This window comes from Phoxinus phoxinus, assembly GCF_949152265.1.
Source record: "Phoxinus phoxinus genome assembly, chromosome: 8".
NCBI lineage: Eukaryota > Metazoa > Chordata > Actinopteri > Cypriniformes > Leuciscidae > Phoxinus > Phoxinus phoxinus.
Window position 1 is genome coordinate 7,649,732 of NC_136883.1, and position 23,134 is coordinate 7,672,865.

The window sequence follows — 23,134 nt, forward strand, 5'->3', positions numbered from 1 at the left end:
ACTATAGCACTTTTGGCATGATTCGGCTATGTAGGCATGAACTTAGCAACTGAACAACAGCACTCGTCTTGTGCATGCTGCATGTGATATTGCTCGTCATTTTCAACATTTTTATTAGCTAAATAATAATGCTTGCATGTAAAACCAAATTAATAAATATTTTTTCTAACATTGGTGTGTGTGTGTGTGTGTGTGTGTGTGTGTGTGTGTGTGTGTGTGTGTGTGTGTGTGTGTGTGTGTGTGTGTGTGTGTGTGTGTGTGTGTGTGTGTGTAAAGACATGAAACAAGTCAAATAATAAATTAAAAAATAAGCTATATATTCCATCACAGATGCAGAAAAGTGACAACAAAAATACCCTACATAAATTAAGAACTATCATACAGTACAAATGAAGACCATCATTCCAAAAAATCATTCCATTAATAACAGGAAAAAAAGTGCATTGTTTATCCCAGTCTTCATTTTTCTTGTTTCAAGAAGATAAATTAGAAATCTGGAGAAATGGTAAAAATGAACTCGACCGCGTGTGTTTAAAAAATACTGTATTAATGCATGGATTTTAAGACATCCAGCCAGGGGCCTGTTAACAGAGAACTCCACTGAGAGACCGATCTGCGTGTCTGCAGACCCGCCTATCCCAGCCATTTTGTTTCTGCGCCATGGCAGAGATGGACGATGGTGATGAGCCGGGTTTAGCGCACACTCACAGCAGTTCTTCTGGATCCAAATCAGGGGGAGATAAGATGTTCTCCCTCAAGAAGTGGAATGCTGTGGCAATGTGGAGTTGGGATGTGGAGTGCGACACCTGCGCTATTTGTCGGGTTCAAGTAATGGGTGAGTGTTTCTCTAGCTAACATGCTAACGTTACCTGAGGTAGCATTTATGTGATTGTTAACGTTAGCTGGTTAACCTCAACAGACCATGAATGTAGAAAGCGTTCGTCTGACACACTAGTAACTTAACAGTTACAACTTGTGAACCGTTAAAAGTGAATGACATAACGTTAACGTACTGCTGCCTAACGTTACACAGTGGAAATCACAAGTGGTAGTTTAAATGCTGACTCAAACGTTGGAAAGTCGTATTATGCCCAATATGTTACGATCAAATGCACCTAGTTCTAAAAAATAAATGCGAGAAATCCGAGAATCGAAACTTTCTGCAACCGTAATGCTCATCGATCGTTCGAATGCAATGAACTAACGTTACCATCACTGCTCAAAATATGTTCGAGTGAACCTGTATACTGCACATAAACGTGAATCAATTCTTTGAATCGAGACCTTTATGATGCTACAAAAATTGCCAAACCCAATGTGCAAACAATATGATGCTGTAACCTGCTGAATAAAATGATTCATATTAAAGCGAACGTTTGAACACCTGTGATGCTCAGAAACGCTGCATCAAATTCAACTGCAGAAGTAAAAAAAAAATACCTGAGTTGAATGTGTCATTCCCACTTGTCATTGCATTGAACATTCAAATGTGTTTATTATAAATAAACAATATACCAAAATGCTATCTAGGTAGGCAGTTCATGCTTTGAGACAAACCACTTTGTTTGAATTTCACTGCTCCAAGACAAGCAAATGTATAGTCGTCCACCTCAACCTTATCAAACTATAATTGTACCCAGCTTCAAACTGTGACTTCTTCATAAACATTTTTTAGATTTAAACCTATTTCTGTCCTAAATCAATATAAAGAACCTAGGTATGTTTATGATTGGTTTGTTTGTATTTTAAAATGTATTTCAGATGCATGCTTGAGATGCCAGGCAGAAAACAAACAAGAGGACTGCGTTGGTGAGTCAAATGTAACATCACTGCTAGCATACTAATTACCTGCCTAATTAATAAATTACATTAAGCCCCTAGAAGCAGATGGCACCACAGTCATTTGCAATTACAGTTTGCCCTTCACTAATATTTCCAATGCTTCCAACTGAAGCAACCAGGGGTTAAGTACCTTGACCAAGTGCACAATCCACACTATTCATTTGCGTCATCAAACGCGCCCTGCCTCCTCACTGGTAGGTTAGACCACTGGTAAAATCAAAGGACAGTCTCACACTTTGATGTTTAAAGCAGCAAAGACTTAGAGATACTTCACCTAGAACTGAAAATTGTCATCATATATTCACCCTCACATTTTTCTTTTTTCTGTGGAACTCAAATAGATATTTTGAGGAATGTCTTTTTTTTTTCTCAATAAAAGTCAGTGGGGTCCAAAACATCACCGTCTCTTATTCTGTCTTTCTCTCAGTGGTGTGGGGAGAGTGCAACCACTCCTTCCACAACTGCTGCATGTCCCTCTGGGTCAAGCAGAACAATAGATGCCCACTATGCCAACAGGACTGGGTGGTACAGAGGATCGGCAAGTGAGGATTGGAGCTTTGTACCCACATTTCCTCCGTCCACTTTGGCACTTCTCCCCTTAGGGAGACAAGACTGATTATCAGATCATCTCCAGCCGCTGAATGTGTAGGAATACCTATCTGCATGTATGTGACTGTCAAAGTGAAACCATGGATGTAGGCAGAAATCCAGGTGACACTGGTTAGCTTTACCCTTCTGTCACCTCACACAGCATTAACAAGAACCAGCCAGAAGAGCTCCGGGAAACAGCAGATTCACTTGGTGGTTTGTGGCATCATGTGTGACATTCTAACTGAAGTTGTACTATGAATGCGTGTTTTAAGTGTGCTAGAAATAAATTCAAAAAAGAATTAAATCTTTTATTGATGTGTGATACTGATTACTGGATGAGGATTTTTTCAAAATCATGTTGTAAGTATTTCTGGTGAACATTTATGTTTTCTATATTGATGGTTGTTTAAATTATTATTCATTACACGGGTCTCTAAAAATCCCTCAATGGGCAGATTTAAAGGAATGGTTCAAAAATGAAAATTGTCATCAATCAACTTCAATATTTATTATTATCATTATTTTTAATGCGAGTACTTGCAAAGAGAGAAATCTTATATGAAATATTTTACAGTACAAAACTGGAAGAAAAAAAATGTCTACACTGAGACCTCAGTGAAAAAGCATTGCTCCATCCTCTACTAATTCTAGTGAAACAATTAGCTCAGGATTTGAGTGCTTATGATTAGTCCGAAACCCATAAGGACAATTTCCAAGACAAAGATTTAGTTACTAGAAATGTGACGCAGGTTTTTCAGCCAGCGGCACTGTAAATGTACTGATATCCCCCCTGGTGCACTCGGGGGTTAAGGGCTTTTCTCAAGAGTGCAATCGAGACTAAATATTATGCACTAAATTGTATTTGGTAGTTGACACGTTAAGCAGCTAGCGTGGCAAGTGTGCTGTATAAACAATATGTAATGACTTGTAAAATGACTTGAGGCTGTGCACACAATTGATAATTTTAACTGAGAATAAAGCTACTTAGACATTCTTTTAGGGAGTTCACATTCAGGTATGGCAGAATACGTAACACCTGCTTTGGAAATAATCAAGGCTTGCCCAGCATATTTTTTCATTGAATAGTATGTAGTCTATACCCATCATCACACGTTTCATCAAGAGTTTACAGCTTAGTATAAATCTTGTCTGGGTTAAATGTCAAATTATGTCTATTATATTGTTGGCTACTATCTGTTCTTCTCACTTGTTTAAAAAAAAAAACAGTTACTTTTTTAGTTAGGCACAAGATTATTACTCTACAAAAATCAGTTCAAGCATTTGAAGTTTTATTGCACTTTTTTAATTTATAAAAAGAAAAAACTTGCACATCTTAATAAATTCAAGTACTGTAAGGCTGCATCATTATTGTAATATGTCATCACCTATTATTGCTAATGCCTGCCCAGTGCACAAAGCATTAAAGGCAGCCAAGAGGACATATCTTACTATAATGTTTACACCTTAAGGCTTTTTCTCATTCTACTGTCATAATCAGCTCTAAATTCTTCACTCTCAAAGAACTGAAACCAACAGAGATCTATGAGCTTATAACAGCATCAATAAAATGTAATTGGTGGTAAGCTAAGGCAAGCATCACTATGGCTCATACTTGGGGTTTAGAATTTGAATAGACCTCTAAAAGTATTAAACTTTCAAACATAAAAAGAGCTATTATTTTACTATCATCTGGTGTTACTATCAACCCTTGAACACATACGAGTCTTTAGTGATCAAGGACATCGATAACTACCCTCCTCCTCATTCATTCTTTAAAGTTAGACATTGTCTAACTTTAGAGGTCTAAAGTTAGACCTTCTTGCTATTCCTTCATCAATTTATTATAAACAACATTAGGAAAAAAAATGATTAAAGAATGCCTGTTTTCCCAATTCAATGACTGAATAAGTGCAATTCACCTTTATTCCAAAAGGTGACAATGTCTGATACACAATGATGAAGTGACGTTTCATAAAACGAAAGAACAGCATTTATCATCAGCACAACTTGAAATGTACTGAAGTACTTAAAGTACTGAACGCAATCAAATATTAGTGTCACTGTCACTTGATGATGGTGGATCTGGTGAAGAAGCTGTTAGCGATCAAAATATTGATTTTGAAGATGTTGAAAATTATCGTTTTGAGACTATGAGATCGTGAATTTGAGCCAGATACTGAATGTACTGGGAAATGAGCACTGGCTAGGACAGTGATGATGGTATAAAACAAACATCTGCTCGAACTGAACCTTTCCAAGCTCCAAAAGTTAACAAAATAATATATATTTTATTCTTCTGTAATTATTATTCTAATACCAAGGGAGTTTTATATTATTGCGAAAGTATCCAAAAAACGCATTAAAGCAGCAAATTTTGCATGGGCAAGCACTACTCACATTTTCTTCAGAAACCCATCCAGTTTTATTTATTTTCTCGAACTTGAAGTTGACAGTAGAGGACTGAGCACATCAGGCAACAATTGCATTGTCTATCCCTTAGCATTGTGGCTAAACATAGTACAAAGCCTCTTAAGTTGGGTACGGCATAAGTTCCTTCCGTGAGCAGTATCCACGAATTAGCATACAAAGACACTTACTTAAGAGAAAACCCCTATTGAGGTTTTTAATTCTGACTGAGCAATTACATGAGTGGCACACGGAAGACTCTGACTTGAGACGCTGAAGCCCCATTCTTTTTGACTCATCTGCATATCACAGCTTGCCACTGTGCGGCCTATATTCCATGTCCTTATTCATTGTTACCTGCAGCATCACATAGTTGACCCTTCACCTCGCCACAGTCATGTGTGACATGGGTGGACTGGACAACCTGGTGGCAAACACAGCCTACCTGAAAGCACAGAGTCAAGATGACAAGGAGATGAGGAAACGAAGGCGTACCCTAATTCTTCCCCAACTTGAAAACTGTACAAGGGTGCATGCAGCTATTCCCAAGGACTTTGAGGACATCTGTGAGAGGCAGCCCATTGGAAAAACATGCTTCCGACAGTTCCTCCTAGCCTCCGATCCAGAATACATTGCCGCTGCAGAGTTCCTGGAGGAGCTGAATGACTGGAATTTGGCAGAGGCAGGTGCTAAAGAAAAAGCCAGGCAGAATATCATTAACAAATTCTGTAAAGCTGACTCCAAAAGTTTCCTGTCTTATCTGACAGAGGACATGGTGGAGAAGTGTAAAGCTGTCTCTGAGAAGGACTTTGAGGAAGTGATGATGGGACAGGTGAAAGAAGCCACGCAAGAGTTTCTGAGAGGAAAACCTTTCGATGAGTATCAGACTAGCCCGTTCTTTGAGAGATTTGTGCAGTGGAAGGAATTCGAGAAGCAGCCCATCTCTGATAAATACTTCTATGAGTTCAGGACTTTGGGGAAGGGAGGATTTGGAGAGGTAAGTGTTTGCACCTCTTATTCTGCCACAAACAAATCTACTGTTGAATTGTTTTAGAAGTACTCAATTATAGTACATCATGTCTTATGAATGTTTATTATAAAACTAAATTGCTTGCAATTATCATTTTGTTAACCTTTAGAGGTCATGTGTGCAATTTTATGATACTATATATTTCAACGGTATTTCAGAGTGAAGCAGGATATTAAATGAGAAACAAATGTTGAAGAGTACATGATTTTATTCATCAGGAATGGATAAGATCATGTCCAGTAGCCTGTTTAGTGATGTCTACAGAAAAGGCAAGTGATTTTAAACTAACAGTAATTTATTACATTTTCATTAACAACCTATCACTCACATGAGATCAATCAATCAATTCCTGATGGACAAATTCAAGTCCTGCTCTACTTCTTTCTTTGTTCAACAAGAAGTTTCATTTGGATATACGTCACAGTAGGGTAGAAAAATCGCAACTTCTCCTTCATGCTCAGGATTCAAAATGTTCAATATGCAGATACAGCTAAGTAAGCCGTTGATTTCACTTAATATTTAATTACTGTGGTACTATCAAACATTGCTCTATTAGTTTCAGAAGCTGGCATGCCCTCTGTCACCATACTTACCTGAAGTGTGAGTTTGGGGTGGAACTATCAGTTATTCAAATTAATGGAAGACGGGGAGAATGTTCTGGAAATCTATTCGAATTACAGGCAATATTTTGCAGATTGCTTAACCTTTAAGACAAAACTAAAGAGACAATACACAAGGACAAGGTGAATATCCTTTGATGAATTGTGTAATACATTGGCTGAAACCCAAATTCCGACTGGAATAAAATCCCCTGGAAATGATACTCCTGATACCTGAATAATATTATAAAATAAAATAATTAATTAATCTGAATAGATTTTCAAGTGTGTATTCTTACTGCTGCCCCATATTCTGTGTTTTTGCATCATCAAAAAAACAGTATTGTTTTGTATACAATCTTTAAATTTCAACAACAGCAATGTTTCTCTTTTTAATGTTCTTTTAAATTTCTCTCTGTACAGGTGTGTGCTGTTCAGGTCAAAAACACGGGTCAGATGTATGCCTGCAAGAAGCTGGACAAGAAACGCCTGAAGAAAAAAGCCGGGGAAAAGATGGCTCTACTGGAGAAACAAATCTTGGAGAAGGTGAACAGCCTGTTTCTGGTGAACCTGGCCTATGCATTTGACACAAAGACACACCTGTGTCTGGTCATGACTCTGATGAATGGAGGAGATCTGAAGTACCACATTTACCACATTGGGGAGAATGGCATTGAGATGGAGCGAATCATTCACTACACAGCTCAGATCACTACTGGTATCCTGCACCTACATGCTATGGATATTGTGTACCGTGACATGAAGCCAGAAAACGTCCTACTGGACAGTCAGGGCCAGTGCAGGTTGTCAGACCTGGGCCTCGCTGTGGAACTACCAAACGGGAAAACTCTCTCTCAAAAGGTAAGGACAGGAAGATACAAGCTTTGATGGAGAAAATATTATCTCCCTGGGAAATGTGGGAGGTGTAGGTGTAGACTAGTGATTAATCTGAGCTGGTAGATGAAAAGTTTGAGGACTGAACTTCACATATATAAAGTATACGTGGGCACCTGAAAATGTAACTGCTGAACACTTGAGTCCTAAAAAGTCCCAATACTACCCCCAATCATAAATGTGTGGTTACAGCTTTGCAAAGTACTTATTGATACTATAACGCTTAAGCATGGCTAGCCAACCCTCCTCCTGGAGACTTCCTTCCTCTAGAGTCCAGACTTTAGTTCCAACCCTGCTTTAACAGCCCTGCCTGTCATTTTCAGTAACCCTTAACACATTGATTGACTGGATCAGGTGTGTTTGATTGGGCTTGAAGCTGAACTCCTGGGTATTTCTACAGGAGCTGGGTTGGCTACAACTGCGCTAAAGCAATATTTTCCAACCCTGTTCCTGGAGACATACCCATTATTGGGCAGCAATTTTGAGCAGAATATGAACCTACATCAACTGGCATGGTAGATGGGCACACTAACAAGGACACTAAAGACTGCAGCCACTAGCGTCATTAGCTAGCACGCCAGAGAAGTGAGGTTTACTTGCACAGCTCTTACTAGCTGGCCTCCGTTACAACAGCAGTACACATGGACATTTGGATGTACACATTTCACGTCTCATTTATCTGACCCATCTATGAAGTCTCCACTAACAAACTAATTTATCTGACCCATCTATGAAGTCTCCACTAACAAACTGATGAGTTGAATCAGATGTGCTTGATTAGAAAGAGTTTGAAAATGTGTTAGCTGTATCCAAAAATAACATGTCCACTCCTTACTTTGCAACATTCTGTATAGTATGAATGTGTGAATGTAATCCCAACATACTACATTTGTCATGTTGTCATTGTCATGTGACCTTTCAGCATTAGTTGCGTTGCTTTACTGCAATTCACAAATTTTCTCTGATGGCCTCATTGGAAAGTAAATTGTCCATCAGATACATCTTGCCAGAAGTAGTAGGTAATTCAGGTAAATTTTGCCTACTGTTTCACAAACACTGTTTTTCATCTACTATATTGTGGTAAAGAATACAATTTCTGATGCAGCTGTAGTGATTGTGTGCCTCCAGGAATAGGGTTGGGAAACACTGGCCAAAAGTGCTGCATTATTTAAATCCTGTCACAGTAAGTTTAGAATTTATGTAATTGGTATAGATAACTTTTGAATTAATAAAGTACTACCACTCAGTTTTGGTGTACCTTATTCATCACACATAATTGAAAAGAAAATGAACCCATGAAATCCATCTAACCATTTTACAAACCACTAATGTACCAAATAATTTGACTAAGTTCAGTATTCTGTTAACTGTTTCAAGACGACACAGGTACAACTTTGATTGACTCTACTAATTAAAACACTGAGCTAATTTGGCAAAATTGGGAAATATTGGACTATTTCATTATTAACAAATATTTTTGCCAGGGGTACCATAAAACATTGAATAAGCCCTTGCTAATGCTAATCACAGTATTACCCAAAGCTGGCATCTGGCTCGGCACAGCACAGCCTTACAAAGGGTTGGACTTAAGTCCCTGGAGATACTTGATAAATGGAAAGAGACTGTTTTTGTGTTTGTAACTTATTTCAGGAATCTCTTCTGAAATGGGATTTTAGTGAGGATGAAGAAAAGGTCAAAGAATTTGTACCATGATACATGGCTATAAATATGAATTGAAATGCTTTTTCAGGTGGCTTTAAAAAGGCTGAATGGTTTTTCTCATAACCCCTCTTGTTGTCTTTTCCATCGTAGGCTGGCACCAAGGGGTATATGGCGCCAGAGATCCTGAAGCGTGAACCATATCGTACGTCAGTGGACTGGTGGGCCTTGGGCTGCAGCATCTATGAGATGGTGGCCGGCCGTCTGCCCTTTAGAGATCACAAAGAGAAGGTTACTAAAGAAGAGATAGTAAGGAGAACTCTTGAAGACGAGTGCAAATTTGAACACGAAAATTTTGACGCCCCCTCCAAGGACATCATCAGTCTTTTTCTGAAAAAAAACATTGAAGACCGCCTTGGCTGCAAGTAAGTGGCAGCGTTTCTGTGTTTCATGGCAAGAGGACACACTGTTTCCACTCTAGGTCATTATTAGGACATGGTCAGTCCAACTGCCCTCCGCGTGCCAACAGAGAAGCAGAAGCTTTACTCTGTCAGAAGATTTAAGCCAGTGTGGCAGCAAATCGAAGAAACAGGCCATTTCTGGCAGCCTTTCTCATTGAGAGCAGTGGTTTTGGAGCTGCAGCACTGGGTTTGGATGGAGCAAAGCATGAATGTTAAAACAAAATAGTTTTGAGTCTTTTTTCATTCTGTGGGTGAAGACACCAAACGATTTAATACCAGCTTCATTGCTCATAGGTTTAAATTACATTTTAACATTTAATACTATTCCCAATGTCAGTTGCTGAAACTATTTCAACCCATTAAAATTTTTATTTGAATCCTGTTATAGGAACACTTTCACCCAAAAGTGAAAAATTTGTCATTATTTACTAAAAAAAACCAATGACCCTTGATGTCATCGATGTCCAACCTGCAGTATTGGCTCCACTTTTGATTTGATTTGCGACAGAGAGAACAATAGTCAGTATATGATGACTATAATGGTCTATTTATCACAATGTTGTTACATGGCTTCAAAAGACTTATAGGATAGGTGGCTCAGTGGTTAGCGCCTCTGCACCCAAACTACAGAGAACTCGAGTTCAAGGCCTCTCTGTGTGGAGCTTGAGCAGACTTTGGCTCCAACTAACCCTAATTAAACACACTTGAACCAGCTAATCAAGGTCTTCAGGATTACTAGACACTTCCAGGCAGGTGTTTTGGCGCTAGTTGGAGCTACAATCTGCAGGAGAGTGGCCCTCCAGGAGTTGAGTTAGTGCTTTAATATTTTGGCTAAGAAAACTAGGTAAACTTAATGCCGTAACCATAAATGTATCTATACTGTATATGCCTTATTTCTGACTGTAAACTGTTGTTTGCCCACAGGGATGACCCACGGAAACATGAGTTCTTCAAATCCATCAACATTCCTCGGCTGGAGGCGGGGCTTATTGCACCCCCATGGGTCCCCAAACCCAACGTTGTGTACGCTAAAGACACAGGTGATATCCGGGACTTCTCTGAGGTTAAGGGGGTTGAATTTGATGCCAATGATGAGAAGTTTTTTAAGGATTTCAGTACAGGGGCAGTGCCAATTCCATGGCAACAGGAGATGATTGACAGTGGACTCTTTGATGAGCTTAATGACCCAAATAGGAAGAAATCGTCAGCGGGACTGGATGATCATGATGATGAGCAAAAATCCAAATCTTGCACTCTTCTGTGACAAAACAAGAATATATTGCACAACAAAACAATTGGTTTTATTAACTAATTTAACTGACCCCCCTTTTTAAACTATTTTCAGACCTTTTTACTGTAAGCTCACATTTTTGAAGAAAATAGCTTACAGTAACTGTACTTTTAAGTTTTAAGTTTTTTGTTACAATACTACATATTATTATTATTATTATTATTACTATTTTGTAAAGTTATTTTCTTTTAATATCAAGTGCTTTTATTGAGCAGTTGTTTGAAAGATTGTGTGTTCTTCCGATGGTTTATGTATTGGCAAAATAATGTGCTGTTGCTGTGCTTTTAATAGACATGTTAATATCTTTTTCTGAAATTGTGTTTATTTTATTTTATTGTTATATCGCTAATATAATTTTTAACATTTTAAAATGTAGGGTCTCTAGCGAAATATTTTTACAGGTGGTCTCAAACTTTATGACCTAAATGTATATTTTTACAGTCACAGATCTCAGTAACTGATGCTTTAGTGATGCATGACTTTAGCATGTTTGCTGGGTACGTCTTGAACAGTTTGACCATGAGGCTTACTTGATACTTATCTGTATGCTTTGTATGCACTGAACGACTGTGTTTTTTACCAAGTCTATACTTTATTTTTTACTAATTTGAAGAACTCTGATCGAAAAAAAAACACCTAATGACCAAATGAAATTCTAAATGTGTTAAAAATATTTATCTTAATGTCTTTAATGTCTGTGTGAATTGCTGTGACAGTTATGATGAGGTCCCTTTAGTAATAAACCGGCCATTAAAACAACACCAGAGCTCAGTGGAAAGTTCTGCCTCTGGCTTGCAGTGCCGACACGCTTGTCAAATAGACGCCACTTCCAAACACTCTTGAAGATGCAGAATCTACTGATTGCTGTATGAACAGCAGAGGTCACTGTTCACAATGAGATACTGCTGTATATTAGGCGGGAAAATGACTTAGATATGCAACTGCACTGATAAACTCATCCATGGGGAAGAAAGTTCATCCATTTCAAAGGAATACATTTTTTATGTGAGCTGGTAAATATTTTAGCTGTGTTCATAAGTAGATTATCATAAACCCTGTTCTTGTCATGGGGGATTATTAATGAAATATGATAAAGGATGGGGTCAGGCACAGCATGGGAAAAAGGCTTGTGGCTTTGGACAGGGTGCAGATATTTGCCCTTCTCCTCCATGTTCCTGGATGACACCTCAGCTGTGTGATAAACAAGCTCTCCTGAGGCGGGTGGAAATCTCTGGGTGTGACCCGGCCAGACAGACTCAGACCCACTGCGCTGCACCCTGCACCACATGCTCAAGTGTTTTGTCCACGGCTAACGGGAACCGACTGAAATAGCCAGTGGTTTCATTAGGAAAACAAGCCTCGTCTGTTTGTATTAAGGGCAAAGGTTGACGTTATTAAATGTGAATATTTCTACGCTGCTTTGCTCTTCATCATACCACAGACTGTTCCGTTATTGGAATGTGTGCCTGAACGTGTCTGGGTCTCTTTTAGACTATTTTAAAAGATGGTTTGACTTAAAGTCACAATGAATTCAACTTTGACAATTCTCTTTTTTTTATGGGACAATGCTGTATTTATTGTAAATAATTTATCCATGCACATTATTGTTTTAAAAAAGGTATGTGCCCTCATAATCTTTAATCAAAATAACTTCCCCTTCCTCTTGGAATGACATCTCTTCCCTGAAAATGTCCCTGGTATCCATTTCAGAAATGGGGTCACCTTGAAGTTGACAAGAAACGAAAGTTGCAATAGTCCCTATTGTGAAGTATATTTGAGTGAAACAGCTTCTCGAACAAGAAAAAATGGTCGGACTTGATTTTGACCATCAGAAATTGAGTGAATCGTTGGATGTTGTGGTTTGTTATTGTTGTGATTTCATGTGAGTGACAGGTTGCCCCGCCCTCGCGCTAGTAAACGCATCACCAGAGAAGAGATGTCGCTGCAAAAAGGAGGGGAAGTTATTTTGATTGAAGATTACAAGGGCGCATGAATTTAAAAAATAATGATGTGCACTGATAAATCATTTACAATAAATACTGCAATATTCCATAATTTGTTGTCTTTTTGACTAAGTTCTTCATGGCTAAAGTCCAACTGTTGGTGAAAACAATCAATAGATCATTGCTCCGGTAACCAGCAGGCTATATTGGTCAGGCTTTTTTGCAGTGTAGTCACAGGCTATTTTGAATGTAAAATGGGGACATTTTCGAGGGACAGCTTCAGACAGAGACAGGACACCAAAATCGGGTCTGTACCTGGAAAACGGGGATGTATGGTCACCCTAAGTTGGGTTCAACAAAAGTGAAGCTCTGTGAACAGCATCTGTGACATGCTGTTGATTACAGAGAAACTCATACCTCAGTTAAAATTAAAATAACCTGGCCTATTTTCTTTAGTGCTACAGTATATTTTTTACCCATTCGTCATCAAAAATGTTTTTCTGAGGAGTGATGGGCACACGCTTATCCTTTTTCTACGTAGTCTCAGCCTCAAACGTCACGCCCACGGACAGTTGGCAGAACATCTGATGGATATAGCACACAAAATGGTAAACACCGCGGGAGTTTCAAAGTTATAATCTGATTAATTAAATCTTACAAGATTTAATAAAAAAAAATTCCCCTTCCTCTTGCAGTGACATCCCACGACACACCGGGAAACGTGTGTCGTGTTCTTCAATGGCCAGTCTGGAAACAAAGTCGTTGTGATGCCAAACCCCCTCATGGAAAAAGAAAGCCGTTGTGTTTACAACTGTGAAAATAAACGCTTATCAGGTTCATCTAAACGCTGGATTTTCAAAAGTATGTGAAGTTCACAGCACCATTGTTGCAGTGAACTTTCAGGACGTTCTTGGATGAATTGCAGGTCGGGTTTGTTATTGTGGAGACATCGACTTTACATTTTCACACCAAACTGTGATTGGTTGCTTTACATGTGTTCAGACATCCTCTTAGGTGGTCCTTGGCCAATGGAAAGCAATGTCCGAGTCCAAAACTTCTGCTGTCAGTCTATAGGCCTGGCTACCCAAGGCAAATTTTTACATTGCAGACAGCTGAAGGACAATTGATCTTCACAGCTCAAAAAAATAATAATTATGTTAAATAATTAATATAAGCACTTTAACAAAAATGTGAGGTGCATTTTGAGCTGCTTTGCATACGATAGTAAGATCATTCCTCTCATAGTAAGAGCATTCCTGTAAACAATGTTTGCATACCAATATGCCATCTACAGTTTGAAATAAATCTCGTTATTAGGCTGGCAAATACACAAGAATGCTTTATATGAATAAGGAGATTCTCTTCTGGGCTTGACAACACATGTTACATTTCCAGAGGACTTTATGTGGTGTCAGCACCTCTCACAAATGATCTTGTCTGTTAATGCTGGTTGAAAGAGCATTTAAAGCAATTGATCTTGCTTTTGAATACAATTGGCATAATTGCTAAGAGATTTTACTTGTGTTGGACTAATTTGCAATTCTTGAGTGTTTAGTGGTGGATATTAAGCTGTTTTATCCAAACCGCCATCTTTAAGGCCCCCTCTTCGGGTATCTTCTTTTACATTGAAATTATTAGGTTCAGATTTCACCACAGCGGCACAGACAGTGCTCTCTAATCTCATTTAACAAGCTGACATATGGCTGTTAACAGAATACTCTCATGAAACCCTCCACTTCAGCCTTCTGCTTCACACTTTAACAGACTGCGGTCAGCCCTACAACATTTCAGAGAGGTTAATGTCATTTTGAAAGTGCTTATGTATATGCATAAACACACATACACGTAGTTTGAGACACTTCCATTTTAGAATTATTTAATACAGGACTAAAGCAAGCATCACTTTGCTCTAGTTTTTAACATAAGTCCTAAGTCTAAATCCTCTAACCTAAGTATTAAACTGTTATAATTCATCTTGCACACATGAATGGCATCTTAAAGTGTACAGCTTGTTATGGAGAGGAGTGCTATCCCTTTTCTAAAATGATTTGGTTACACTATATTTTACAGTGTCCTTGTTACATAATATGTGACCCTGGACCACAAAACCAGTCACATGTTTTTTTTAAATTGAGCTTAAATAAGCTTTACATTGATGTATGATTTGTTAGGATAGGACAATATTTGGCTGAGATACAACTATTTGAATATCTGGAATCTGAGGGTGCAAAAAATTATAAACATTGAGAAATCGCCTTTAAAGTTGTCAATTTATGTTAGCAATTGTGCTGCATTCACTCACACAAATAAATGTTTTATATATTTACGGTTGGAAATTTACAAAATATCTTCATGGAACATGATATTTACTTAAAGGGGTGGTAAAGTATGATTTCACTTTTCTAAATTTAGTTAGTGTGAAATGTTGCTGTTTGTTTGAGCATAAACAACATCTGCAAAGTTACAACGCTCAAAGTTTAAAACAAAGGAAGATATTTGCTTTTAAAGACAGGACTACAACAAGTGGCTGGTAGGGACTACACGACATTCCTCCAGGGTTAGTGACATCAGCAACCCTAAAATGTACATAAACCCCTCCCCCGGGAACACGCAGTCGATGTTGAGAAGAGGAAGAGTTGTTGTATAAGAGTACATTTGTGAGTCAGCTCAAACTTTAGCATCCATCTTTTCACATGCAATAGAAAGTCACTCTGTGTGCATCTCACAACAGTTCTTATACGAGCGATTTATAGATTACCATGACAGAATATCCTAATTGAAGATAGTTAACTCCACATCAGTAACATAAATTAATCTAACTATCAACTATAGTTAGTTAGTTAGTCGTCAACTAACTAACTAACGACGTCCTGTTGCATACATGTTGTCACTTCTTCTTGAGTCTCTCCGTCTTTGTCTGACTCCGTTTTAACATTAAAGACAGAACAGTTTCTGTCATTTTAGTGTGTCTGCGTGAGGTAATCGCAGCTGCTAACACACGAAACACCGCCCTCTGCAGCAGCTCATTTGCATTTAAAGGGCCAGGCACCAAACGGTGCGTTTTTGCAAATCCTCAAAAAGTAACAACTTTAACATGCTATATAAAAATATAAAAAAATGTGGGGTATTTTGTGCTAAACCTTCACACACACACTCTGGGGACATCAGAGATTTATTTTACATCTTGTAAAAATGGCATTTTACCACCCCTTTAATATCCTAATGATTTTTGGCATAAAAGAAAAAACGATAATTTTGACCCATACAATGTATATTGTTGGCTATTGCCACACATATACCCGTGCTACTTGTGACTGGTTTTGTTACCCAGGGATATGTTACATGTACTTACCATAGTAATAACTGTTAATTATGCATAATTACATGCAACTAACCCTCAACCAAATCCAAATCCCACCCTAACCCTATAGTAAGTACATGTAGTTGCTTAATATTACTCAGTACTTAAATATATAATTACACTGTAACAATGAGACCTTAAAATAAAGTGTAACCGATGATGATTACAATCTTACAATCATGTATACTATACCTACACTAAAGAATAAATAGGCTTGTGGATGGACTCCTTTGACTGTTCATGGTCTCTGTTTTACCTGTGTCCAGATATTTATAAGCTTTCATGGTTTCTAATTAGTCCACACCTGTTCCCTGTTCTGTTGATGATATTTTCTATGTGTATTTAATACATTTTAAACAAGAGTTAATGCATTATGAAGAAATAACAATGGATTGTACTGTATTTATGAATTAACATTTAGCTACTATAGATTAGTAAATGCTGCAAATTAATTATTGTTCATTGTTAGGTCATGTCGTAGGTTTGATTTTGAAATTGGTGGGGATGGGGACATATATTTTAAGGTTTGATTTGAATTATTGCTAGGGATATATCAGTGCCACTGGATATTGGTAGGGACACGTCCCTAGCGTCCCTACTAAATTCTACGCCCCTGGGTCATGATACAGAATACATTAACCAATGTCAATGTATGGAACCTTATTGTGAAGTCTTACATGCATCTATGGACATCCATGGTTTAAATTTGTTCACAAAATTAATTTTAGCCATTTAAGCCTTTATCAAGTTAGGTATTTCCAAATGTTTGAATGGTACTACGTTAACTTGGTTTATTTTTAGTTTTAACTTATGGTGCACCAACAAAGACAGATCATATGCTCACAGGTTTTTAATGCAGGCATGCACTGAGAGATTAGTTGCTGATTAGGGTTAATGAGGTCAGAATGGCATGCCCTATGAAATGTGCTAGAGGACAAGAGTGCTGAGATTCACACCAACGTGCAAATGGAAATCTTAGATGGTCCATGATTGCAGTTATAGGCTACATAACCAGGGTGACATCTGTGGCTGCCGCAGTGACAGCTGGAACCCCATGGAAGATCTCAGAACATGTTTTTCCCAGGCTGGTCTGTCAGTGTGAAACTGTGATACTCTTATAAAGACTGTCTCTTGGTAATGGAAGTTGTTGATCAAATCACCCAAAGAAAGCCGCCATCCTCCTTGCAAAACACACACACACACATTCACACCTACTTGTATAGACGCTAAATATTTACTGTCTCAGCACACACTCTCAAATGTGCAAAAACCATAAACACATGCACACTTTTAGCGCTTGTGCGGGCAGTTGGGGTGTGAGATCAAAGTGACAGTGACGGCAATTTGAAAGTCATGTTTGAGACATGATCTGGCTCCGCTTCACAGGGTGGAATAGTGTAAAAAAAATCTTGCTCACGAATCACGAATGCTTCAGCTGATAACTTGACTTTCTCCATTTGTGTAAAAGTGGATAGTGGATCACTGATTATGACCTTATACATGTCAATGTGTGTGATAAACAAGAACTCGTGACAAACAAAGGATGTTCCAGGATGATGAAAAGATAATAAATAAATACAAATCTAGTTTAAATTCCATGTGCCAATGTCATCTATATGTAATCTTATTGAAAACATTCCATTTCTAAAAAGTAAGTTTTGGATTTTTAAAGGTGATGCAATTTTTCAACTATTTCAGTGATTTCTGCCAAGTAGGATATTTTATGCATGGCACCTTTAAAGGCCCCCTGAAATTAAAAAGTAAGTTTTTAAGCTTTTAGTATGAATATGTTACCTTTTAAGGTTATGTATAAGCTGGTGTGTTCGAAAACAATGTCAAAATTCGCATTTAGGAGATATAAGCATTCAAAACTTAGTCTCTCACTTCCGCTAAAAAGGATCACAAATTGTTATGACATCACTGTGGACTTCAGCTTCTCGTCACATAAAATTATCTCACATCGGATTCGCTTCCATGGTGCTGTCAAGTACAACTTGCAGTCTGTGAGGTAAACTAAACGCTATTGGCTATTTGAAAAGGGGGAGGAGCCATTCAATATATCCCGCCTTAGCTTCCTGTTTCACTGAAAATTACGTCAACGCATCATACAAAGATGCGCGCTCCAAGGCATTGCAAGGCATTGCACCATCACCTCTTTTCTGAAATGGTTTGATCAAGGATTTGGTCTCTCTAAACCCCTCCTTTCCAAGAGCCTACTCTGCTCTGATTGGTCAGATGGCCCAGTCTGTTGTGATTGGTCTACTTCTTACAGCACATGTCAGAAACAAAACACGTATTACCTTAGTTGACAATAGCTGCTTCTCTAAACCGTTCTTGTTGCTTAACCGTTCCATTCTATGCCAATCCGGACCAAGCTCAAGTGGAAATATAACTGGAGCCATTCCTACGGTGAAAAAGCGGCTAATAATTCTGTAAGGCTGGAGAAACTGGTTGGAGAGATAGACTGGTCTATGAAACAAAGAACCTTGCTGGAAATTAGCATCTGACCTCCCCCATGCAGCCTCACTCCCTTTCACGCCTAAAGACTCACACAAGAATATATATGTGGTTTAATGTGAATGATTATTATGTTTAGTATCATTTTAAATGTCTCAGAGTGAGTGGTACAAATGTCTCATTTCCAACTAAGTTAAACAAAAAGAAATCAGGTTTTGAGAAGTTTAGAGAAACTGGCACACAAAGGAAGGTTGTCTCTAGGAAAATGGTCTCCTACCCCCAAAAGATGTCAACTCTTAATGTAAATTCCCAGTGTTAACCATATGAAAGAGGTTTTGGCTATTTAATGGAATGCGGCAGCGGAATCGGGGCGCTTTCTCTATCCAGACTGTCCCGTGATGGCTGGGAGTGACCGAGACTTCCAGCCTCATGTATTTATTCAGGTTGGGTTCGCATCTCTTCTCTTTATTCATGTTTTGTATTGATTATCTTTGAATTGATTATACAATTGACCTGATACCTGATTTAATAAATTGTTACATTTGATTATTCAAACTGATTTTGACCTTGTTCATTTAATAGTTTAAAAGTAATAATCAAACATTCGCTCACTTTTAGTGATGCATAGATATTATCAAAACCTTTCATTTATGGAGTCAGATAAAATAACGAGCAAACAAATATGATAAATGTATTGCATTTAGCCCAAATTACTTTGAGATGTTGGAAAGACGGAACGCGCAAGAAACCTTCCCCGTGCTATTGGAAACCCCCATTGGACCAATATAGGGCGGCTTACAATTCCATTTGTTAGTTTCTATGGACGTTAACTGAGTTCCACACATATGAGTTCCACACATATGCCCTGCATGGAGCATATGCCGGGATCCACCACAGACACAGAACCTGAGTCTGCTGTGCTGCCAGCGCCAGAGAGGACACCTGAGCCAATCATCACCCTGGAGCCTGAGCCCAACAGAATGTCTGACCAGATGCGTGAGCTGGCAACATCGCACGTCCCAGTGGGTGTGCTCATGGCCTATGAGGGCATGGGGGGAACACTCTTGCTGCTGAGGATGAACTGTGCCTGGCCTCTGTATTATTTGATGAGGAAGTAGAAGAAGTTATCCCCATAATCTCCGCTGGACTTGCCCAGCTCCGAGTCTCCTTCGTCTCTGCTGGTCCCTCCCAGCCCCAAGTCTCCTTCGTCTCCGCTGAACCCTCCCAGCCCCAAGTCTCCTTCGTCTCCGCTGAACCCTCCCAGCCCCAAGTCTCCTTCGTCTCCACTGAACCCTCCCAGCCCCAAGTCTCCTTCGTCTCCACTGAACCCTCCCAGCCCCAAGTCTCCTTCGTCTCCGCTGAACCCTCCCAGCCCCAAGTCTCCTTCGTCTCCGCTGGTCCTGCCCAGCTCCAAATCTCCTTCATCTCTGATGGTCCAGCCCAGCTCCAAGTCTACTCCTCAGTTTTCTAGCACCCTGGCTCCACCTCAGCCGCTCGTCACAGCAGCTCCACCTTGGCCTCTACTTATGATGTCGCCCGGTCTCTGTGTCCCCTCGGGTCCGCTTGGGTCTCCAGCTCTCCTGGCTCAATCGCTGGTTGTCAGACCTCTGACTCCACTGTGGCTCCTCCTTCCATCGGTTCCAACATGGGCTTTCGTCCTGGCTGTACTCTATGTTGTCATTTGGATCCTCCCTTCATCAGCTCCTCCTGCCATCATCTCCGCTATGGTGTTTCCATCTGCCAGTCCAACCTTGGTCATATCCCCCTCCAGCTCTATGTCTACCTCATCAGCTCTAGCCCCCACCCTCCCTCACAGAACCTGATTTCACCAAGTGCATCATGTTCCTGGAACAACATTCCAATCGACCCCTCAGATTTGAGGACAAAGTTCACAGTTTATGTCAAGTTTAAGCTTACAACCAGGGTTAGGTGCTTCTACATCAGTGTGTTTCACCTTTTTCACCATCATTTCACTCTGATTTTAGGGATGACTTAAAGGGGTCATGACATGTTTTTTTTTATTTTATTATTATGTTCCCTTAGGTGCAATTATAGTATTACTATTGTTTTTTTTACAAAAAACTTTTAAAATGTAGTGATTTATGACCTTTTCCCACCCTGTTTCTCATCCTCTGATTCAAACAGTCTGTTTTGGGGGTGTTTCCCCTTTAAGAGTTCAGTGTTAACGCCCACTGTTATGATTGGCTAACGTCAGTGCCTATGCATCAATTATTAACGCCCCCAGCCAGAAGGTTTGCGGATTCGGCGTAACTGTTTAATAGCGGGTGATGCATGCGAAGCGATGGCTCTTGCAATGATAAAACCTTATTATGTTTGAGCCAGAATCAGAGGAAAATGAACCATCACCACAACAACGAAGACTGGATCAGCCCGTGTCCACATGGAAAGTGAAACTATTTTGAATTAATAAAAAAAAATTAACCCGAGACACTTGAAAACGGATTATTGTTGCATAATTATCCTATAGCTTCATTTGCTAACAGTTTAACATTATTTAACTAATTCCAATGAAATGATAGGGTGTACCACGGACAAAAATGCATGCACAGACAGGCCATCTTTGAAGATGCAGCATTGATAAAGGCAACATTTTTAATTTTCTATCACATGTAGGCCCTACTAGAAAGGCGACATATTTTCAAGATTCTCTTATACAAATGTGTTTATATTAGCCATGGTAAAAAGTAAGTTTGCGTCGTCGTTATTGAGCACATAGTCGGCACGGACTTATCTTTGAGCAACCGTTTTCTGGCAAAGCCAAGCATCATATTGGGATTTTTTCCTCAAAACAGTCATCCTTCAAATGTATAGAACACTGCCGTGACTGGGACGTCCGCAAAAAATAAAGTGCATCCATTTTTCCCTGACGACTGGATCTTTCAGCGTATTTAAAAAGTAGTTTAAAGTTTTAAATACATTACTTACAGTTTGCGTCGTCGTTGTTGAGCCCAGAATAGACGGCACGGACTTATCTTTGAGCAACAGTTTTCTGGCAAAGCCAGCATCATTTTGGGATTTGTTCTCAAAACAGTCATCCTTAAAATGTATAGAACAAACGCTTAAACTAACACTGCCGTGACTGAGACGTCCGCAAAAAATAAAGTGCATCCATTTTTCCCTGACGACTGGATCTTTCGCAGCGTATTCAAAGATGTAGTTTGTCCACAGCCAGGAACAGCACATCTGCGGCGTCGTAATCTCCCTGTACACAGACCCACTCGGCTCGCTGTCCGTCGACTGAACACTAGTGAGGCGCGCGGCGCGCGGGCGCGACAACGATACGAAGTGAGCGTAGTTGTCTTGCGCTTTAAGCGTAGTTGTCTTCTGCTGGAGGTGGTCATATGCAAACGCTGGTACGTCACTTCGTACCGTGACGTCACTTCTTACCATGGATCCAGAACGAGCTGTATTTAGAGCTTGATTAAATAAATGATTCGTTTATAATGGGGAGGACGTCTTAAGCTATGAAACTTGCAGGACGTTTTAATGGTACAAAGACCTCTTATATACCAAAAGATCAAGGCAAATTTGGTTTCTCATGTCATGACCCCTTTAAGGGTAGGTTTAGGTCTAGGGGTAGAGATATGGTTATGATTACAGTTTCGGACAGGAATGTTGTTTCAGGAACAACAAAATATGTTGACCCAGGAATGAGTCTAACTTGGTAAAATCAGGACGTGCACCCTCCCTCCTCTGTTGGACTTTGTTAGCTGTTTATGGCGTGAGTTTCTATGGACGTTAATTGAGTTCCACACCTGTTCCCTGTTGTGTTGATTATCCTCGCTTGTGTATATAAGCCTTCAATTTATCTCCTAGCCTTGTGGTTTATTTCCTTTGTACTCCAAGTGATCTCCTGCATTTATTATTAAAGACTATTTAAAGTATTCCTTCTTCGTGCGTGTTGCCTGCCACAATTCGTGTGACCTTTTCTTGAGGTTATTTCTTTTGATATGTGAGCATGAACCAACCTTGCAAAGTAATATTCTTGTCAATGGCAACAGCTTTCTAAATGTTGGATTTTAAAGAATATATAGATGATGTATAGATATATATATATGTATAAATGGAAAAAGTCTCTTATGTTCACCAAGGGTACATTTATTTGATCAAAGATACAGGTAAAATGAGAGAGAAGAGAAGATCGTTCACAGGTCTGGCTGTCATGGTTCCTCATATGCTGATCATTGCATTTATTTTTCTGTGTTTAGCAGGGCCCATTACTTGAATTCTTAACATTTCCACAAATAAGTGAATTCCATAGAGGAGGCCAAAGGAAACACAAACCTCAAACACTGGCATGTTTCTCTCTCGTTCTCCCCTTCTCTCTCCTAATGTGCACATTTGTCCTTCCCCAGTGTTGCAATAAAGAAATAAATGTAGCTTATCGAATTCAGCTCTATCCATAGACCCACTGACCACTACAACCGCCATTGTCATCTTACAATTGAGGTAAAACAAAGTCAACAAGATACTCTCTTATTCAGACTTTTTTCTGATCATCAGTGAATAAACTTTTGATTTATTCCTGTTTACTGTAAGCAGGTCAAGTATGAAGAATCATTTGATGAGTTTTATAGGA

General features: G+C 39.2%; 2 protein-coding genes across 2 annotated transcripts; both read left to right on the plus strand.

Annotated features, from left to right (window-relative positions):
- Positions 1–575: 575 nt before the first annotated feature.
- Positions 576–2,762, plus strand: rnf7 (ring finger protein 7). Its single transcript, XM_079621014.1, has 3 exons — positions 576–835; positions 1,762–1,809; positions 2,270–2,762. The coding sequence occupies exons 1-3, from the start codon at positions 661–663 to the stop codon at positions 2,386–2,388; spliced, it is 342 nt and encodes a 113-aa protein (XP_079477140.1). The 5' UTR covers positions 576–660; the 3' UTR covers positions 2,389–2,762.
- A 2,440-nt stretch (positions 2,763–5,202) lies between these two features.
- On the plus strand, positions 5,203–11,791 carry grk7b (G protein-coupled receptor kinase 7b). The gene is made up of 4 exons (XM_079621538.1): positions 5,203–5,836; positions 6,892–7,329; positions 9,175–9,446; positions 10,407–11,791. Exons 1-4 carry the CDS (start codon positions 5,237–5,239, stop codon positions 10,744–10,746), a joined length of 1,650 nt encoding a protein of 549 aa, XP_079477664.1. The 5' UTR covers positions 5,203–5,236; the 3' UTR covers positions 10,747–11,791.
- The last annotated feature ends 11,343 nt before the right edge of the window (positions 11,792–23,134 follow it).